At 37.4% G+C, this 21,166-nt stretch overlaps 1 protein-coding gene across 1 annotated transcript in view; it reads right to left on the bottom strand.

Annotated features, from left to right (window-relative positions):
* LOC106949680 (dynein heavy chain 8, axonemal) overlaps nucleotides 1-21,166 on the bottom strand; it is a 42,356-nt gene that overhangs the window by 19,672 nt on the left and 1,518 nt on the right. Inside the window, exons 4-49 of the mRNA XM_015036104.1 lie at nucleotides 20,234-20,318; nucleotides 19,902-20,053; nucleotides 19,354-19,540; nucleotides 19,031-19,194; nucleotides 17,640-17,813; nucleotides 17,341-17,454; nucleotides 16,317-16,424; nucleotides 16,117-16,218; nucleotides 15,875-16,021; nucleotides 14,418-14,615; nucleotides 13,355-13,431; nucleotides 13,164-13,263; nucleotides 12,961-13,080; nucleotides 12,750-12,885; nucleotides 12,482-12,669; nucleotides 12,308-12,388; nucleotides 11,732-11,848; nucleotides 11,361-11,480; nucleotides 11,084-11,218; nucleotides 10,887-10,993; nucleotides 10,716-10,794; nucleotides 10,491-10,614; nucleotides 9,656-9,816; nucleotides 9,297-9,423; nucleotides 8,418-8,653; nucleotides 7,979-8,083; nucleotides 7,767-7,880; nucleotides 7,606-7,668; nucleotides 7,077-7,177; nucleotides 6,805-6,942; nucleotides 6,470-6,710; nucleotides 6,171-6,370; nucleotides 4,739-4,892; nucleotides 4,484-4,647; nucleotides 4,262-4,364; nucleotides 3,717-3,821; nucleotides 3,210-3,371; nucleotides 2,410-2,634; nucleotides 2,146-2,318; nucleotides 1,871-2,049; nucleotides 1,609-1,796; nucleotides 1,440-1,526; nucleotides 1,245-1,352; nucleotides 1,024-1,158; nucleotides 751-912; nucleotides 416-662 (exon numbers count right to left, since the gene is read on the bottom strand). Of these exons, the coding sequence (XP_014891590.1) occupies nucleotides 416-662; nucleotides 751-912; nucleotides 1,024-1,158; nucleotides 1,245-1,352; nucleotides 1,440-1,526; nucleotides 1,609-1,796; nucleotides 1,871-2,049; nucleotides 2,146-2,318; nucleotides 2,410-2,634; nucleotides 3,210-3,371; nucleotides 3,717-3,821; nucleotides 4,262-4,364; nucleotides 4,484-4,647; nucleotides 4,739-4,892; nucleotides 6,171-6,370; nucleotides 6,470-6,710; nucleotides 6,805-6,942; nucleotides 7,077-7,177; nucleotides 7,606-7,668; nucleotides 7,767-7,880; nucleotides 7,979-8,083; nucleotides 8,418-8,653; nucleotides 9,297-9,423; nucleotides 9,656-9,816; nucleotides 10,491-10,614; nucleotides 10,716-10,794; nucleotides 10,887-10,993; nucleotides 11,084-11,218; nucleotides 11,361-11,480; nucleotides 11,732-11,848; nucleotides 12,308-12,388; nucleotides 12,482-12,669; nucleotides 12,750-12,885; nucleotides 12,961-13,080; nucleotides 13,164-13,263; nucleotides 13,355-13,431; nucleotides 14,418-14,615; nucleotides 15,875-16,021; nucleotides 16,117-16,218; nucleotides 16,317-16,424; nucleotides 17,341-17,454; nucleotides 17,640-17,813; nucleotides 19,031-19,194; nucleotides 19,354-19,540; nucleotides 19,902-20,053; nucleotides 20,234-20,318 (6,493 nt within the window). The remainder of the gene's footprint in view (nucleotides 1-415; nucleotides 663-750; nucleotides 913-1,023; nucleotides 1,159-1,244; nucleotides 1,353-1,439; nucleotides 1,527-1,608; nucleotides 1,797-1,870; nucleotides 2,050-2,145; nucleotides 2,319-2,409; nucleotides 2,635-3,209; nucleotides 3,372-3,716; nucleotides 3,822-4,261; nucleotides 4,365-4,483; nucleotides 4,648-4,738; nucleotides 4,893-6,170; nucleotides 6,371-6,469; nucleotides 6,711-6,804; nucleotides 6,943-7,076; nucleotides 7,178-7,605; nucleotides 7,669-7,766; nucleotides 7,881-7,978; nucleotides 8,084-8,417; nucleotides 8,654-9,296; nucleotides 9,424-9,655; nucleotides 9,817-10,490; nucleotides 10,615-10,715; nucleotides 10,795-10,886; nucleotides 10,994-11,083; nucleotides 11,219-11,360; nucleotides 11,481-11,731; nucleotides 11,849-12,307; nucleotides 12,389-12,481; nucleotides 12,670-12,749; nucleotides 12,886-12,960; nucleotides 13,081-13,163; nucleotides 13,264-13,354; nucleotides 13,432-14,417; nucleotides 14,616-15,874; nucleotides 16,022-16,116; nucleotides 16,219-16,316; nucleotides 16,425-17,340; nucleotides 17,455-17,639; nucleotides 17,814-19,030; nucleotides 19,195-19,353; nucleotides 19,541-19,901; nucleotides 20,054-20,233; nucleotides 20,319-21,166) is intronic.

Below are 21,166 nucleotides of genomic sequence, written 5' to 3' on the forward strand. Positions count from 1 at the left end.
CTATAATAGTGATTTAAATGGTAACTCTTTTACTACTTGAAGGAGTTGATTGTCACTAGTTGTTCCAGACCTTTAGTCTTATCTAGAACATGAGGTTTGATAACTGCTGAACTACACTATCACGACACTCTGAACTGATAAAAATTCGTTCACCTCGTCACACTGAATTCTTGGAGCGGTTGACATGTAACCTAAGATTTATTTGATCAGTGAAAAGATTGATTTCTTTATGTTTAGGCATAAAACCCATGATCAGTTATGCCAGCATGTGTGGGAAGAGACGAAACAGTGTCTCATATCTAAAATAACACTGACTTTCAAGAGAGCCGTCTTTTTTTTTCTTCTTCTTCTTTACAGAGAATAATTTGTAACATGAGAGATTTTATATTGCATGAGAAATATTTGTGCTGCAAACCCTTTTTGGCTTTGAGCGATCTCCTCCATAGCGTTGAAAAGATTCCATCTGTCCAGTCATTGGTGGCTGCATCCAGGCGGCCAAACATCTGGGGGGCAGTGATTGCCTTGGGGTTCATGCGCATCTCTTTGTGTGGGATCCCACATTCAGTCAATGACCTCTGGAGCATGTTGATAGACGCGGTCTTCCCAGCTCCACTTGGGCCTAAAGTCATCAGACCGTGGCGCACCTGTGCCGTCTCGTACAGCTAACATGAACATTTGAAGCAAAATTTTACGATGAAATGCACAATAATAGAAAAAAAAGTTTCTTATATAACAAGAGCTAAATGATACCTGGACAAGCTTAAGATTCCAAGGTGGGTGGTTGACAAGACCTGCTAGCTCAACTTGATGAGAAACAGCAGCTTGGAGTTCTACATATGTACTTGAATCCAGCTGGATACCAGGGAACAGGTCATTAATAAGGCTAAGGAAGAGGGGCTCATCCTCATCCACCTAAAATAAAGACATATTTATGTGTACAAGACTGAATCTATGCATGTGTATTCACAATACAACAAAATTAAATGAACAACGCTTCTTAGACTTAAACTCTTGGACCCATACCAGTTTGGAGAGATTCATGTCTCGCAGTACCCTCATAACAATGCTGGACTCTGTGTCATCAGGACGAGCTCTTTTACTAGCCCCAAGTGTTCTTAACACAGACAAGATATTCCTTAGTCCAAAGTCATAATGGACCTGACAAGGAAGACAGATTGAGTGACAAAAAATGGCAGTTATCATGGAAGAAAAGTGTAATTGTGGACAACGTGTAAAGTTCCCACCTGTTTCGTAAGCTGTTCCTCACACAGTTTGTAAAGAACAAAGAATTTTTGAGCTAAAATAACATTTTCGTTGAACCCGCAGCTGGCTAGTTTTACTCTCATGATGATCTGTTAAAAGAAAAAAAACAGTGAGGAGACGTTAACCAAAGCGCAAACAGGAGGAGAATTATTTCAGTCAAAACACTCCTAACCCACCTGCCTGTCTGGCACCATCATGGACACAGTCCTGAACTGCACTTTGAGGTTTTCAGGAAGTTCCTGACGACCTGCATATCCGGGGTTCTAAACAAAGAGATTCCTTAAAAAAAAAACAAAAAAAACTGCATAGCAAAGACTTTTCATCTTTTCTTATGATCATTCTTACCATAGTAATAAACAACCCAAACTCTGGATTCAGATCCACACAGTCTCCGTCAGTAAAAATGAAACTGGTTTTGTGTTTCTTGCGTGCCGTCAAAACAATAGAGATCTGTTGAGCAGCAACGGAAAGGACCGGCAGGTCAATTCTGTTGAACTCATCGAAGCAGCCCCAGGAACCCGACTGTGCAAGGCCTAAAAACAGAAAATTGGCACGGATTCAATTTTCACACCATTGCTTGATTAATTCTTTAAATACTTCAAGATACCTTTATATATTCTGCCAAGTCCTCTGAAGTCCATCTGATCTGAGCAGTTGAAAACCACAACGTACTTGCCCAGGCACCGACCCATGTCTTTTGTAGTTTCAGTTTTACCAGTGCCAGCTGGACCAGCAGGGGCTCCCCCCATACTCATGCCTAAAGCCTGGGCCAATGTGATGTAACACCTAGGCAGACAGACGATAAGCAGCTTCTAGATGCAACAAAGATGGAAAAAGTCTTTTAAAAAGTAACTAAACCACATCAAGTCCCTCTTTCCTTGCCTGTCAGTCAAAGGGGTGATGACCAGACGATCTGTGCAGCCGAGAAACTCATTCTGATAAGTAAAGTCAACGTTGGTAATTGACACAACGACTTTGTCTATGTCCTCCTTGAAGTAAAACCTGCTCTGCTTGAGCCATTCGAAATCGTTGATGCATCGTATGCGCTTCTTTACCTGGACACAGAGAAGGAGATACAGCTGGACGTGACTCAAAACAAGAAAAACCAAATGGTTGAAGTTAAGAAGAATCATTCAAAGACCTTACCAAGTCATTAAAAATGTCACTTTGGTGTACATGAATTGTGACCAGAGTCTCGTACTTGACCCGATCAAATTTGCTGAGGTTACGTGTGGTTTGTTTAATTAGCACAGAGAGCAGTTCAAGAAATTTGTTCTTCATGAAGGCCATGATCTCCTTGTCAACCTCGGCGGTTAGCAGGGCTTCTTCTGAATCTCTTGTCCAAATCATCTGGATTCCAAGAAGGCCAACCTAGAAGCCAGAGTCAAAGAGCCCACATAAACATATTCATTCTTATCAAAATCAAATACTCGAAAACTACAATGTCTCTCAGCACACTTCCCAGTTTTGGATGTCCCTGATGAAGCAGACAGTGAAAGGATATTATTGCTGGGACAGGAAAAACTGGTTAAGTTTGAGCTAATTTGCCTTTCTTTCATGTAGATTTTTTTTTTTGGAAGTTTCATTGTACACCACGGCTATTTAGTTCAGCATTGTAGTTATTTACTACAACTAAAAATCCAATAAAATCTCACGCAATACTGTCTTCACATGGTCTTGACCTGAGATCTGACAATTTGTCAAAAGCATACAGTGGCAGTTCTTGAATAAATTGTGTCCTGAATAAGCCCCCCAATAAGCCCCCCTCCCCCAACACAACCAAATACAAACCTATTCCCATAAAGCCTACTCTATCTTAAAAACAAAAGAAAGCGTTGGTATCGTGGTACCACCCAGTGGTGTGCCACCCTTTGCAGAAAGCCATATCGTCCATATCAAAAAACCCATCACTGGCAACTTGATATTTCTGTCAAATCACTTCTGACCTGTGCTTGGAAGTTATCAAGAAAAGTAAGCAGATCAAACTCTTCGTCATTTATCTCCCAGTCAGAGGATCTGATGACAGAGTGCAACGAGGACTGCTGTTCCTGCAGCAGCGCACCAAGCCATAGTTCCACTGCTCCCCGAGCCATGACAGCATTGTCCAGCTAAAACCATGAAAAAAAAAAAGTTGATGCTATTGTACTGTACTATATGATCAGAGATAAAAAGCTTTAAGCCAGCTACAAAAGTTTCTTTTTGTTTTACATCTCTTCTGACGGTGGAAACTACTACATTTTTAAAACACTTCAAAGCCAAAATCCTTTTTACATAAATCACACAGTGTGATTCAGTGAACATACTTTTTTTACAATAGTTTTTTTACATTAAATGTATTTAAGATCAAAAGCAGTCAACAAAAAACAGACACAAATCTGGATCTCAGTCAGTCTCAGAATTGGAAAAACGATCAAACAAATCACTGAAACTCAATAAATATTGGGTTGACTTACAGGTAATCTCTCCCCCTCCTGTGAGATAACAGTCAAAATCTTATCGTACTCTGACCCATCAAATTCAACTTCATTGACGTTGTCAAAAACTCCAAGAAGATGAGCCTGAAAAATTTGTTTTTAGAGAATACTTTTTGCAATAAAAACAATTATGAAAGAACAATTATTATCATTCGCACAGCAGATACATTACAGTAAAAACACATTAGAATTCTTGTGCATTTCTCCAACTCACGAATTGTAAAGGTTTTTTTTTAAATAAAAATAAATATAAGATAATTATTATCCTACAAATGTTAATTAATATATCAGGATACCTTCCTGATATCTGCCTAAAATAGTTTGGCAGTTATTGAAATTTTGAATTAAATTAGTTTGTTTACAGCATACAACAAAATAATGTTTCCCTACCGGAATGTAAAAAAAAAACAAAGAAAACAACAACGTGACATATAAAATGAGAACAATAAAATATTCTTCGACAAGGCGCGATTATTGAAAACGTTTAGAAAATCCTTTCTTTATTTCGGCATGTCTGTTCTCACCTGTATTGTGTGAGAATCACTGGCTTGTCCAAGAATTTCCAAAAGAGATGGGTCAGACACGAAGAAGAACCGTGGGAACAGGAGCCTCTTTTTCTCCAGGTAACTGTTTAATTAAGAAAGGCATATTTTCAGCACCAGATTACGTTGGTATAGTTAAACTCTGTTCTCATTTTTCTGGGGGAGGAGGCTAATATTGGGGCAAGCTATTTGTAAAATACCTACCCGGCAAGAGATTTCTGACAGAGCTCTAGCTGTTTCTGAAGGTCTGGCAGGAGCTTTCCCAGAGTAGGATCCCCCACGCAGCACTCCACCACATTTGGAAAATTCTGAGCTCGCTTCATGACCTGAAGCCATGCCTTGTCAATATCCTGGAATCGCTTTGCCTCCTGTAATTGCAGAAAAAACGTTAACTTTGCAAAGGGAAGGATTGCAGTTATCATATTTTCAGGTTATGAAGGCAGAAAACATGAATAGCACCTGTGGCAGGTCTTTGGCGATGTCACCCCCTACAAACACAGCTTCCAAATAGATCCACAGGTTTTGCACAATCATCCATAGTTCAATAATTTCCGAAGATGTTGAAAGCTTTGAGACCCAATCCTGGATCTCTGCTTTGTAGTAGGCGCTGTACCTGTAAAATGAGACGTCACGGATCTTGCTTTAATACTGCTTCAGAATTTGTTTTTTTAAGTCGGGGGAGGCTTTTTCGTTTTTGTAAAGAGCCACAAAGAACTGTTTTGCTCATGACCGGATCATTGGCTTAATTAATTTTTTTCAAAAACTACATCTTGTAATAAACTCTAAATGTGATTTTAATCAGTGGTCCAACAGAACAATAAAAATAAGAGAAGCCACGTTGATAACTGAAATTTTGCATTATCTAACAGTTCCTTTTTAGAAAAGTAAATGTCAAAATTTATGTCAGCAGCCTGTTCTCTATAAACAGAGCCAAGGCTAACAAGACTAAGTTTGCAACAGTTATACTTTTTTCCAATGTTGGCTCTTGAGAGCCAACATTGGTCCACACATTTTGTGATAACATGATAATCTGTTAGAAAAAAAAGGCCACGTTTTTTGTATGTGAAATTACCAATTTATGGCAACAACTAAAGATCCAGATGTGGCCCAGGAGCCCTAAAATATCAAGCTCTGCATACAGTCAACACCAGAAAAAGTATTTATACTCTCTCATGCAACATCTCTTACATTAATTCATAATTTCATAAATTTGAAGGTTTAATTCTCCTGGGGTATTCATTGAGTTCATAGAGTTTCCACTTTCAGCTGGTAAGCACTTAGAAGTGTTTTCAAAAGTAACGTTAGCATGTTACATTGTCCTGGTTATGGATCTGGTTGAGGTTTAGTTTTAAAATGATATTACTCATAAGAAACATTATAAACTCAAACCAGCCAAAATAAATTATTTTTTAGTATTAATGTCCGTGATTATCAAACTAGACATGCATTCGAAGGTAGATTTATACTTCCAAAAGTTCATGCAAATTCTTTGAGCACGTCGGTCTTACATAGTGTCGTATTCACATGGAACACCTTATAGAAAATGCATTGGAGATACATAAGAAGAATACATTTTAAACATCTTCAAGAAGATATTTACACAAAAAAATAACTATACCGAATGATTCTTCTTACTTTTATATTTTGCTGCACTGATTGTGCATTTTTTTTCTGAATATTTGTTTTTTAATGTATTGAAGTGAATGTCCTTTCGTAAAACGCTTTTCGAAATAGCCTTCGTTTTGCTTTGATCCATGGTCTCCATTGTGTATTTGTATTTGTTTATTTTTGCGGTTGTTTCTATTTTTGAATTCGTGCAATCTATGTGTGTTATGTACTTTTAGCTGTTTGTATTAAATGTGTGGACCCCAGTAAGAGTAGACTCACTTACCTATTGCTCAGCAGTGAACCGAGCACCATCAGACTGTCCTCCAGGATGGTAAGAATCTCTGTCGTCTCTGTTCCTCTCAGCATTAGCTCTCCTCTGTTCTTAAAATTCATCAGGCTTAGGTTCTGAACAGCCCACAGCTCTTTCACTTGTATCAACTTGGCCTCAATATCCTTCTCCTTTACAGCTGATATGCAGATATCCTGAGAAAGCAGCAAAACATAGGAGATAAACAGATGAACAAATGCAACCCTTTATCTAAGAATAAAGGAAAAGTAGGTTTATGCAAACTGCAAGCAGACCTCAATATCATCCTTGTAGGTCAAAAGAGGGGCCTCCATGATGTTCTGTAGGGTAAAAGACTCAGACTCCACTTCAAACTCGTGTCCGGTCAACGCTGTGATCCGATCCCAGTGTCTGCGGTTCATAGATTTGTTAGCCATCATTTCAAGTAGAGGGCATGACTCATTGAAATCATCGATGGTCTTCTTTAGGTCAGCGAAGGCCTGCCATTCCTTCAGGGCCTTGGGGAGCTTCCGACACCTACGGGTATAGATAATGCACAGAATACTGTCTGAATATACCAAGAAAGTGAAAAGAAAAGAAAATAAAACAGCTATGATAGTAAATACTTCACCTATTTTGGAAGTCCAAAAGCTCTGCGTTGATCTTCTCAATATCCAAACATGTCCACAGAATTTTGTAGTACCCATCAATCTTACTCATCACCGCATCATACAGGCCGTACAGTTTTTGAAGCAGATCAAGCTCTTTCCTGTGTGGAAAATTTAAATACACCCATCATCTTGTTGCTTTGAAAGGCTGAATACACTCTAAAATATGCATTTTCGAGACTGAAACAATTTTTTGAAATGCTTTTATGGGTAACGGAAAGAAAGCTTCACCAACTTTTTGAGAAGCAGGCTATCATATTGTGTAACTGGCAAGCCAAGGAGCTGCTCCGCAGAAGTATAGGTGGTGAAATTTTTCCATAGGTCTTCAAATCTTGCCTGAACAAACACAAAAATGTTTAACAGAGGTTATTTAAAAGAAAAGCTAACATTAGATTTAACATCGAGCAGGATACTGATTGGTCACAAGGAATAAAACCTTATAAATTAATTTCAGTTCTTGTTATCCGAGAGTGTTGCAATAAGTCTAATTGCGGTAACTTTATGACAGCGGCACCAGCAGCAGAGTAATTTGTTTTGGTCTCTAGGCATTATAATAACTACAAAGCCAGACCGAAGGAATTTACACTACATATCACATTGATCTTGGAATAAGATGGATGCTGTAATAGTTTTCTTTTTTGTTTATTTATTTTTTTTTTTTAGAAATGGGAACAGAAATGTTCAGAACTCTAAATGGGGTGACAAAAAACAAAGTTAAGTGGATCCTAAACCAATTCAAGTTTTCATTTAAATGACAGTGTCACCTGAAATGCTTGAAGCCGCTGGCTAGCCACTTGTGGAGCAATTCCTTGCACCAAAGGACCGTCCTGAAATGAGAGACCAAGAAGTAATATCATATTGAAAGACTATGTGTTGTAATTGAAAGATATTTTGAAAAGAGTTTAAATATATGCAGGTTACTTACATGATCAAATTCTACCATGTAAGTGCCGACATCTTCTTTGAAAACAGTGACACATTCCAGAAGGTCTTGTTTGAAGTTGGGTTGCATAATGATAAGCACCTCCTGGACTGATCTCTAAGAAATGAAAGATTTTTTTTTTTTTTTTTAGGCCAGCACAGAAAGCATTATAACATCTTAACGAAAATGAATTATTGTTGGTTGGGAGTACGAACAGCTTTAGCCTGAAGTTCTGTGAAGAAAGTGTTCAGGACGCACACCCCCTCAACTTCTTTTTTGGTAATATCTGCTTCGCTTCTGGTCAAAATTTCATAAGCTTCCTGTAAAATATTTTTTTGGTTTTTTTTTAGTAATGACATAGAAAATGGTCAGAATTTATTGAGCATTGTTTCACTGCTTAAATAGACGTATGTGTGAATATATATATATATATATATATATATATATATATGTTTAAATTTCCAATCCACACATTAATTTTCTTCAAAAATGTAGCACCATTTCAGAGGAAACAATCAAGCTTTCCAGCTATATAAGATTTATTTGAACATTGCTATAAGGAAAAACAGCAACAAAATGCACCAAAAGCAACTTTTCCTTGCTTTTTCTGCTAAGTACATATTTCAATTTAAAAGCGAATTGTGCAGCTCATACCTTGATGTTAATCAGTGTCATGTCAATATGTATTTCTTCCTCACGAAGCTTTGACAGGGTAGCCATTGCCTGACGCGCACCTTCCAGATCCGCCACAGGTTTTGACAGTTGTGCGCCGTATCGGTTTATCGCTATGGCGACGTCGATCTTTTTCTTCTTGTACTTCTCCTTCAGGTATTTACAAATCAGTGTTTTCCAGGCTTTGGTCTCGGCTATCAAGGTCTTCTTAAGAGTGCCTGCATTCACAATAGCACATTCCTCATGGAGAACCTGAACATAATTTACCGCGGAGTTGTTTGATGAAAGTTCTTTCTTACGCTTTAGAACTTAACGAAAACCCGACATCAAACAAGATGATATGTAGTTCTGGATTAGGTGGAAAATATTACATTGTCTAATTCAGAACTAAGCAGCACCTTTTAACTCTGGATTAAATGGTATCACTGGTTACGCTCAGTGTTAACAGTCAGGGTGTTTTTCTTTTACAAGAAGGGAAACGTTTTGAAAGAGCTGATTGGAGAATTTATTTTGTTGATATAAAAGACCATCAAGTGTCCCCAGTTAATGTTGTCAACTTCTGGTTGTCTTCAAATTTCCAGACTACAGCTTCACGGAATATTCACATATAAATTCATTTTATATGTGGATTTCTTAATATAATCTTGTAATCTTACAATAAACATAAAAATATTCTGTTGCAAACTTTTTACATAATGTGTTGGAATCCCACTGGACACTACTGCCCTTATTAATACTTATCTAATGAACTTTCCCTGTGTGTTAGATGTAGTCTAATAACAAATTAAATATGCAATAAAAACAAATTATACCAAGGACATTATCTAGTTACCATCTAAAACAAACCATAAGTAAGTTTACCTGTTGACAGCTCAATACACTCAACATGAATGAGAGGTTGGACAGCTTCGATTTCCTGCTCCACTGAGTCATAGTGCTGGATTTCAGACTTTATCTGGACCAAAGATGGTTTCTTGTCCATAAATTCCTTTAGAAACACATTTAGTTATATTATAAGGAAAAAAAGTTCTTCTGGTTAAAATTCAACCTGTTATATTTTCAAAGCATTTTTTTCTGTTAACTATATATATTGGCTTAGTTAGTCAATATTCTTGAATGTTGCCCTCATACATTCTGTGAAATAAATTTCCTTAAATACATCCACTTTCGGATGATATTCGGAATTATAAGGATCAACTTAAAAATTAAGGAAAACAAACCTTGACTTTCAGGTTCTTGTCCACGTCCCACAGCATCTGGAATTGACTGAACTTCTTCAGAGCATCAGTGGCTAATGACTTTTGGGTGGTGATGGCAGTTTTTAGAACAGCAATAATCTTTTTAATCTCCTTGTGCTCAAGAACCAAAGGAAAAAAATTCTCTTTTGCTTTTTTGGCATAATGGACAGAAGAATAAAAAGTAGAAAAGCGACAAGCAACACCATTAACCAAATGTATAAGTAAAGTAAAAAAATAAAAATATATGTCATATGTTGTTGAGAACTTATATATACACAATGAATGAAATGACTGAGAATCTAGATGCTGTTAAATATTCACACAAACCTAATTTTTTTTTAAGAAATGGAAAAGAACGGAAAAATGAACTGGAAATACTAAACACTTGAAATGTGCAATTGTGAACATTTTCAGGAGCTGTTTACTGTTCATTTCCATGTGATGTATTTTCTTGGGTTTGCCATATACATTCTGCTAGTGTGAGCTTTGAAAGAAATATCTATATGTAAATTGTCTATTCCATTGTTTTTCTTATTTCATATTCGTATGTCAAATAATCATTCAAGTAGATTTTAAAATTTTGCACATGTTGTACATGAAAGAATAACAAAATTCGGAACTGGGTATGCTTGTATTAAGTTATATACGATGGGCATTTGTCGTAAAGTTAACAACTCAATGCAATGCAACACATGCTTGTTCAGGAAGAGTGGTTACTTCAAAGTGACTGACTCAACTGATGTTCATTAGTCACTGGGTTGTACTTTATTCCTATCCATTTATTTTATTCCTAATTAACACTTTGACTATTAGTTACCTTTTGCCGCAGAGTATTCCCAGCTAAACTCCCTATCCCATGCTATTCCTTTGCTGATTTCCACCACAGCATCAGTGAGTTGATTTATACCGCACTGGATCTCATCTATGCTGGGAATCATTACCTAATAAACACATACGTCAGATACAGACGCGTTAATTTACCGCTAATGTGTTTAGTTTAACTGCTATGGTAAATAAAACTGGTAAGTAAGAAGAAACTTACCACTGTGGAGTTGTGAAGTCGGGCTTCGGCTTTGATCATCATATTCACATTTGATCCAAGCTTCCACTTCTGGAAAGTACTAAAATTGAATATCCATTAATGTTTGTCTATAAGTGGTTCATCCAAAGTTTTCTGATACAAGTAGGCTGTTCCAAAAACTGCCATGCTTACCTTGTGCCACAAATTCTCTTTTTAAGGATATCCAGGGATCCCCTAATTGTCTTGAGGAGGGTTTCAAACACTTTTGTACTGAAGAGTTCATAAAGCTTCTTGAACTCCTGAAAAAAAAGGCAATTCCACATAAACTGTGTGAAATACTGTGTACAGTAGAATGAAACAAATGTTTTTCAGGAGGTAAGCAAACATACTCTTTGGAAGTTGACTGATGTGTCTTGGCCTTTGTGTTCGTCAGTGCCCCTCAATACAATTGCTAGCTCTTTGATTGCACATTTAACCTGAGCAAATCTGGTACTCAATTTGTCTGCCCACCCAAGACAAAGTTTCTGAAAAAGGTGAAAAGAAAACACGCAGACAATGAGAAAGCCAGAACGTTAAGGATTTAAAAACTACATAAGGAGCAATGCTAAAACTGAAGCTTTGCTCCTAAACTAAAAACATTCCAGTTTTTACTCATTACGGTCATGCCTTATTATGAGCAATGAGATCCGGTAGGGACAACGCGTAATCATCTGGAAGGTCAATCACCGCAGTCTCTGAGATTTCCTTCAGGACGGTATCAATGTGCACTTTACAAATATGTTGCGCCTGGGGAAAAAAAGAACAGGCAACTTAATGGACTTTGGAAAAGAGCATCATCATAATTACGTCAAGTGCAACATAGTCAATCATTTCTACATACAATACAACTTTAAATATTAAGACATTTTGGTTGTCAAAGGATAAATCTCTTAGCTTTAATTCAAATCTTCATAAAAAAAATATATCTATTTTTGTATCACTGAAAACTCTGTATCTAAAACTGCCAGGCAGAAAGCTCTTTATATTCAGAAACTTACCTTATTTACAACGTGTTTGAGCTCAGTCAAAGCAGTCTCAACATTATCAAAGAACTTGTCCAGGAGGAAGGACGGCCACGTCACCAGCAGTGAGCCAAAGCGAAGGGCAACTTCGACCTATTGAATTAACACCGATACACAAGCATTAAAGAAAATTAAAACCTCAAAACTTTAACAATTCCATACATTTCCTGACTGAAAGTGAATTGAAAGGAAATTGCTTGTAACTTCCTTTTTACAAGCAAGGACATTAGTAAACAAGGAAGGAAGGACCCATGGGAAAAAGAAGGTCAGACGGAATGATAGAGGGAGGGTCAGAAGAAACACATGAAATACCCAAAGAGGGAAGGATTACAGGAAGGACACGTCAAAGTAGGGAATGAAGGACAGGCGTAATCATCTGAAGAAGGAGGACAGAAAGAAGGATACAATAGGCAATTAAATACAGAAGTCTGGACATACAAGTATTACTGCAAATTTTCTAGACTGGTCTAGCCCTTGGTACTAACTAAAATTAAGCTCCATACTTAATCCTAGTTATTCCCATACTTAACACTGAATTTACAAAATACTTACATTTTTAACTTTTGAAGCAAGCAAGCTGCTTAAGTCATCACGAATGCTGACACAGGTGGATTCATACTCTTCCAAAATGGTCTAAAAAAAAAAAAGGCATTCAAGTGACTTTGTATCAGGTTATTACAATCCTTGTTTCACTACTGTAGTGAAACAGCTAAAAATGTACTTTACCTTAAGCCTTAGGTGACTGTCCTGCAACTTCCTTTCCATATTGAGAAGAGCTAATGCCTGCTTTGGAACCTCTAGACCCATGCTTAACAAACATTTTGTGTCCCAAATGACCTCAGTTATTTTTGGATCAAAGTTAGCCAAAAACTTTTTGGTCTTATGGTGACGCACCAGCAGAGTATGATTCAGGACTGTCACGAAGAGCAGAAAAAGTGCCAAAATGTGTCCTATAACAAATACGCCAGCGCTTTGCAAGAAACTAGGGACTTACTGTGATCTAGTTTGGAAATATCATCCTTCCATGTCTGGTATTGGATACATTCAAACTCTACCAGTAAGGCTGCAGTTTGATTGTACAGTCTGAGCACTTTTTTCCCATCGGCACTTGACAGAACATCCGAGTTTTCCTTTTAAGGAAGAAAGACCAATCAATAGCAAGGAAACACACAACCTCTTATTACCTTTTATAAATGTTGACCCACTTTAATGAATAAAATGGGTTCGTAAATCCTTTGAAAAAGGTGCCTGGCCCAACCAATTCTGCCAGCCACTGGAGGCATGTTTCTAGCAACCGGAGGATCCTTCTGCTCCTTTTCAAAGAGCTACAAGCAAAAAGGTCGAAATTGTTTCATTCTTAAGTTACAGTTTGCATCAATGTTTTGCTAATTTCTATCAAACTAGAAACCTTTGTGATATTATCCACTTCTGTGATGTAGCACTGGAGAACATTATGCAAAATGTTGAAAGTTTGTGTCTCCAGACAAGAAAGCCTCAGTTTCTGAAACCTATGAAAAAGGAAAGTTAATAGAATTATATTACAATAAAAATAAAATGACAGTAAAACGTTTGCAATGCACTATGATGAATTTTACTAACCGCTGTAGAAGTGCCAGAGCTTGCTGCGATGAGTAGATTTTTGAGAAGCATGAACTCATGAACACCTGGAGTTTGTTCTGTGTACATGAACAGGGAGACATTTAAATTTCAACGAAGTTTCAGCCTCAAGCTGCGAAACCGATAACACTCATCTGCTTTGAGACAGTACATCACCAGTCATCCTTCTTTCTTTTAACGACACTCTGTATGGTTTTAAAAAAATATGGCTACGTCAAGTAGTTAGCCTTAGACACTACTAATAAGTATTATTAACATCTGTTATCTGTTAATAAGCAGTGGATATATCACGCTTTTAAATCCTTCCTCTTCACATGAAAATCATTCACTTATAGTCTATATAAAGTAGAACCGCAATGCCTTGGTCTGAATTCCTCGCCATTGTAGCTCCACGGACCCCTTGTGGACCCCTTACACGCACGTAAGGAATCATGCGCGTTAATACACACTAGAATCATATCAAATGAATATATTCAAATGAATGGTTTGCAATGGTGTTATTACTGTGTTTACACCCTCTCCACCCATATGGAGCACAGTTTAACTATAGTGTCCATTAATGTCAGATACCAATGAAAAATTCCACGGCAAATTGGGTGACGTCACACAAAAGAAAAATATTATAGTGAATAGAGAAAAATGAACACAACTAAATATGAAAAAGTGTATTTTGCATGATATGTCCCCTTTAACTTAATTACTGATCATTTTCAACACTTGGCTCAACCAAAAACTTTTTTGCAAGTTTCCACTGTTTTATTTTTTATTTTTTTTCACAATTTATTTTTGGTGGTGAGCTTCAATTCTTTGAGGTTGGAAGGCCTAAGTGCTATCACCCTAATTGTTAGGTCACGCCATACATTCTTTATCAGATTTATGTTGGTAATCTCTCTGGGTCACTCTGAAACAGGCTTCTTCTATCACAAAAAATGTAATTGAAACTTATGAGTTAAAAGATGACTTGAATCCCACACTTTTCAGTCAAGTGAATAACGTGTACCTTTATCGCATGAAAGACGTAATGTAGGTTGTGGAACAGACATACCTCAATGAGGCTGATTTCATTCATAAACTTGACAAAATCGCCATCAAATTCAGTCATCTTTGGAGACAATATGTCATACTGCTTTCTTTTCAAATTCGTGGACACATTCTGGAATTGTCTGGCAAGAACCTCGATGCCTTCAATCTTTGACTTTCCAAGAGACTCAAATGTCTTGAACACTGACATTATTTGTTCGATCTACAAAAGATAACAAACGTGTTAATTCTTGGGATAGTATTGTAAAAGTGACTTGTTGAGGAGCACTTGTTTTAAACTACCCTATTTGTACGGTGGCTGACAGGTGCAAACACACAGCAGATGGCAAAATGAGTCTTGCGTAGAGTTTTGTCCCTAGTCTGCTCTGCATCCCCAGAACCAGAACCAAACAGGGAGAAGCAGCATTCAGCTTCTATGTGTAACAGGATGAAGCCTGCCCTCAATGATTGAGGACATCTGTGCATCTGGTTAACTGACAGCAGCGGTGCCGAGTATAAAAGGAGGCTGCTGTTGGGCCGGAAGGTGCTATCTAGTTGGCTGTATCAGGGTATGAACAGACATTACATCTGGCAGTTAACTGGAAGCACAGGTGTCCTCAATCCTCAGTCAATTGCACCACAAATCTGGAGAAAATCTCCAGAAAACTGCCAAACTGCCAGAACACAGAGCTCCTTCAAACCAAGGCTAAAAACTCACCTGTTTGGGATTGCTTTTGACCCATAACCTCTGGAACATTGACAAACATGATGTGTATTTTGATGATGGCACTCGACAAAATGTAATGTTTGTTGTTGGTTTCTCAATTGATAGCTGATGTTTTTAATTACATTTTTGTGTTTTCATGTTGTACAGCAGCTTGAACTGCCTTGTTGCTGAAACGTGCTATGCAAATAAACTTGTTTAATTGATTGAAGATAGAAGTGCGAAAGCCCATTAGGGGGAGATGACCAACAAATCCTATTGGACCTGAACCTAAGCAAAGACAGGGAGTGAGGACTTAAAGGGATGACCAGAAGAAAAGTGGAGGAAGAAAGAAAGCAGTGTCTTATACTTCAACTCTTTTTAAAACACACAGTCTCTTCCAATATTAGACAACTATGGGATTTTTACATAGGTAATAATTACCTACTCCAGTCTCCCCCAGTGGTCTGGCGCATTCCTGCTTTGCAGAGCAAGTTTGCAGCTCTTCGTATTTGCGTTTTTGTTTTCTGCATTCAGCATTTTTCCTTTTGCTTCTATTTCATGTGGCTGCAGCATTTTATTTGTGATTTCAGCATTTTGCTGTTGCATTTGGGTTTTTTGAAGTTTGATTCATTCATCTGTGTGCAGCTCATTTTGCCCTTAGTGAGCGTTTAGATCTGTTTTCAGCTCGTTGCACCATTTGCACAGTGCTTACACCTGTCAGCTGCCATATATATTTGGCTATCTCAACAGTTATCAGCCTCAAAGTTAACAATGACCTTTTTAAGTCTTTTACAGAAGTTCTCAAACATGCCAAAAATATGCCGCTCCGAAAGCACAAAGCCCTTTTCCTTCTGGTCTGATTTCGCCGTTAGCTTTTTTTCATGGAAGAAGGACCGATACTCCTCAAACAAAGTTATGCAGTCCTACGCAGAACAGAACAGGCAACAGGTAATCACTGCTGAAGTCAAGCCAAAGCAATGCAAGCACACACAATAAGAAGTATTAGCGTCACAGTCACCTGCATTTTCCTCATGAGCTGTTCGGCATCTTGATCCCATATTAAACTCTTGCCATGGTCAGTAATATGTGCTCTGCACGCTGTAACCAGCTGATTTGTGACCTGGAAAAGTATACATTACCAATGTTGATATAATTGAATGGCTAACTTTTACAAAAAACAACTGAAATCTTAAACGATCATTATAATAACACACTTACTTTAATTAACAGCGATGGCATCTTTTCATTTATGTTGCGGAACAGTGGTACACTGTGAACTAATTCAACGGCGTTGACGAGACTATGCACGCTTTTTATCAGGGATTCCTGGAATTATGAACAACTTATAATACAGAAGTGCTACGTGCACACAAGGGTTGCAAGACAACAATTTCTGAAAAGGTTGAACTTCCTCTAACATGTAGTACGACTATGTGGCAGAGAAATGCACATGCATGTCAAATAAAAACTTGTGTCGGTGCATTTTAACAATTGGAGATCAACAAAGTGCATTCTTAAATTATGTAATTCCTGCATACAAAATGAAAAGTTTTTAATCCTTTTACTGAGTTTAAATAACAACAAAATGTAAGTGTTTATAAATATATATGGTCTGGACAAAAGAAATTGGGTGTTTAACAGGGGCAGTATTTTGTATGTTCCAGGCACATAGTGCCATTTTATAGCACAATCAAGTAACTATGTTACCTTTAAATGCTATAAAAATGCAATTTAACACATTGAAATTGGGCTTCTGTCTTTTTAAGAAGCTCCTATTCTGACACTCTGTCTTAGAAGATCATCACAACAACGTTCCTCCTTTAAGCGGTTTATGGCCATATTTGGGAGCGTTACACTAAGCAGTTCCTACGATGAGCTCAGAGACACACAGTTGTCGGAGGGTATTTGCTAATTGCTGCTGCTTCTAGCCTGAAAGAGCTGAGTGAGGAAACACGGGGGGAGGGGGGGTGGAGGGTGGAGGTGCTCTGTGAGGCGGAAGCCTGGCAAAGGACTGCAACCCAAAGGAAAAGCTTTGTGGATATAGTCAACACTTGGTGAGATTGTAGGATCTCTCAAACATGCATGAAAAAAAGTCAAAGGAACATGTTGTAACATGATAAAGTAAAACTAAACAAAAACAAAAAAGTCAATTTTAGGTCATACTCCCCCTTTAAATATATTTTCATTCAATGTATCATGACACGAGCTCTAGCTCTTCATTAAATTGCTTAAAAATACATACTGGATCATTGTTGTACAGTGCTTGCAAGACTTTCTCCAGTGTGGACAGGAATTTTAAATAGTCTTTTGACTCATTAACACGATCTGTTATCCTCTTATCCAGATCCCGCCACACCTACACAAAGATATGGACTGAGTTAACGGGGTATGTTAAGTTATTTATTCCAGTTCTTTTAGCAGCAAGCTAAAACATCTTCCTGACAGAAATACAGCTTTCTTAGAACCTAGGTAGCTTCAAAACACTGAAAATTTTACACGGTGCAAAATGTTTTGTAGTCTATACTTAAACATTGTTATTACCTTTATCATTTTGGAACGGCGTATGTGGAGTACCATTACCACTGCATTGCACTCTTCACTTTTCATGTGGTTGACGATGGAGCTGAACTTTAAGTGCTTCTTCTTCCAGTATTCTAACTCGCTCAGAGGTCCCTCAGCATCTATTTTCCTCAACTGATCGTCCTCAGTCAGGACCTGATCATGACGAAAATAAAAAATATCACCGTAATTCAGCTTTGTATGGGGCCTTCAGCAGAATTTGATCTGGGCTCCATCTTCCTGCAAAGAACTTCACTTCACCACCACCAACAACATTTCAGTAGGGATCTGGTGGGATTTGCTGTGCTAAAATCTCAAACTTTTTAGATGAATGGTCTGTGTTTCAAGCTTTTATGGGGGACGCTTTGGAGGCTCTAACTAGTGATTAGGTTTCAACATGCTTTAGGCGAGGGGTGTCCAAAGTATAGCCAGGTCTATATTTGGCCATTAGAATATTTTTTGGGAGCGGGTTTCAATGTTAGATTATCTGTGACAATTTTTTTTTAAATATCTGCTACAACACATAATATTAATCTATTTATAAGCGGGTTTTTTTCTTTGCTTTTATTGTAATTTCAGATTACATAAGACTGCAAACTTTTACTTAAAAACAGATTTAAATGTTCTTCCTGAAAATACATCGAAGCATTTTACTAAAATAACAAAATATCAACCAGATAACTTGGAAAACTGAATGTCTTTCTTTTAATGAGGTGAAACCTTTTTTATGTTTTAGATCAATTGTGATTTCCAAATCCCTTTTCTAATCTGAATACTTTGTAGTTTCAATAAAATGACTTAATTTTTGAACAGGTCAAAAGAATTTACAGAAAAAAAAAATAAAATAAATATATATATATATATATATATATATATCTCACACCTAGGGGCAATTTGGAGAGGCCAATTAACCTGACATGTTTTTGGACTGCAGGAGGAAACCGGAGTACCTGGAGAAAACCCACGCATGCACAGGGAGAACATGCAAGCTGCATGCAGAAAGACCCGGGCCGGGGATCGAACTAGAAACTTCAGTGGTGGTATTTTTCATCTTTTGTTTTTTTGCAAGATTAAAAGGTTACAGCAAGTAAAGCGTTTTTATTTCCTTGTTGTGACGCTGAAAGTTAAATCATGGTGATTTCTGTCATATTTATTATTAAAAATTTGATTGTATTTTGAATTAAAATAATAGTTTTTTTTTTGTTTTTTTTTAGAAGAACAAAATTAAGGCCTGTTAGTTTTAACTTGTCAGTTTTGCTACGTTTGGTTAGCAGTTTAGATACCACTACCGGTCTGAGCTAACGCTACGTGTTTCTGTGTCTTGTGACATCTCATCCTGTTTAGATCACAGATAAATGTTTGTGACTACAAACCTGTTCAATCTCCTTGCACCAGCGCCTCAGAATCTCTTCCAGTCGCTGCACTTCCTCAAAGTCAGAAGCTGCGGCTTTCATCTCTTCAAGACACGTCAGTTTGGAAAAGTCGACATCTGACGGTTTGCTCAAATGAACAACACTGGTGTTTCTTATCTGAAGGTCTGGCAAAACAGCCAAAGTAAAGCAAAATAAATATAAACTGTACTAAAGTATTGTTTGAGTTTTGTAGTTTCTCAACATACACGTATTTTTCTTCTGTTAACACTTAGTCAACTTGAAAGAATACGCAGCGAAAACTGAGAACAAAAAAAAGATCCTACCATCAAGCGAGCCCAGAAAATGTTTAAAGTTATCCATGAAGATCTTTTTTGTTTTTTCCCCATGTTTTGACTGGTCCAACGCGCCCCAGCTGTCCTGTGTCTCAAGAATCTGTAGCAGAAATCCGTAGGCATTCCTTAGTCCTTTCAGGAGTCCTTCAGTGGCATCGATCACAGAGAAACAAATTAGCTATGAGACATTCAGAAAAAAAGAAAAACCATGAGAAGGAATGAAGGAATGGAAGAAGCATAATAAACACAGGTAATATTATTTATTTTGATACTACTACACAATGGCAAATGACTCAAATACTTTTGGGAACTTGTATGTTTTAACATAATTTTTTTCTCTCTTTTACAGCGTGAAACATTCATTCTCATTCTGACATAAAGTAAGATAACTTATTTTGCGCTTAAGTGAACACTTTAACTATCTACCTACTTTGCATGAAACGAACCTTAAAAACTAGAATAACTTTGCACATGCACACAAAAAATAAATTAATTAATTAATTAAGCAAGTCACCAAGAAAAACTACATCAACTTTTACCTCGTGTATATTTTCAGGAGTCACAGGAACGGTCACGTCTGTTCGAGCAAAATAGCAGCAGATGCCGGTCAGACAGGTCTTTCTTAAATCGGCTAAAAACAGCCTGCGTCTTTTATCCAGTGCAGCAAGTCCCTGATGTGTGCGCCCACTTTCTGAAAACAAATGCAAAATGGCCCAAGCGAGTGACATAAGCGACAACCACTGTTTTAGAAAACTGAAATCCATTAATTATAGCCCTAAGATTAGCTTAAGTTTTGCAAAAGAAAAAAAAAACAGGAGATGGACTCAGGTCTGACAGTGCAGACTTCCAGGCTTTCTGCATGTAATCCTACCTACTCCTGGGGGGTCAGACTCCTGGTAGACAAAGGAGATCGTTTTACAACCTCCAGCAGCGAAGAAATGATCAAAAGCAGCCAGCTATGCCGTAAAAAAGCAAACAAGCAAGCAAAAGGTGGTAAGAACAGAGAAGCAGGTATCAAATACCTATCCAGGCAAAATACTAAATTTCTGAATTTAAAGACAACATCGAATCAAACCTAAAAAAGTGAAAGGAAAACAAATGCACTCAATGCAATACTGTATCACATATAATGCGTTCATGATGTTTGGCACATAGTCGGGCATCTGCCTGTGCTCGACAACTAAGCAGTTCGTTATCGCTTTACAGTACTTTACAGTCTCGTTACAAAGAGACTGTAAAGTACTTAACAAATCTAGGCATCACAACACAAAATGTATGAGGAAAAGGGGGGCAAAAATACTGCAAAAAAGTACAGCTGTGTATGTATAGTTCCCCCTTCAGCTACACTCAACGATACACTTTAAACCAAGACCCTTACGACCTCAATAATGATATCTTCAAAGTTGCCAAAGGACAATGGTGAAACTGCTGTCCGGACCGACCCAAAGCATGAGCGAACTAAGCTGAGTTCGGCCCCCAAACCATCAAGTGTCTCCTGTAAATGCTTGAACTTTAACCAGACGTCAACATTGGGTTATTGTAAATGAGAATGTTATTAAATCTGATTTGACAGTTGTAGTAAATACAAATAAAAAGATGCTTAATTGTTTAAAAATCTAAACTTTCATCAAGCCTTTCAAATAATAGTCAATTTCAAACAGAATCACCACAATAGAGACATTATAGAACCAAATCTTCCTCTCGCTATATATTTGGCTTGTGTTTAATTACAAAGACTAAAATTCGACTAAAAACTGTATGTACTGTAGATCACAGAAATGCAATCAGATCTTCATGGGATTGT

This window comes from Poecilia latipinna, unplaced genomic scaffold (genome assembly GCF_001443285.1).
Source record: "Poecilia latipinna isolate Pla-1442-1.1 unplaced genomic scaffold, P_latipinna-1.0 Scaffold357, whole genome shotgun sequence".
Taxonomy (NCBI): domain Eukaryota; kingdom Metazoa; phylum Chordata; class Actinopteri; order Cyprinodontiformes; family Poeciliidae; genus Poecilia; species Poecilia latipinna.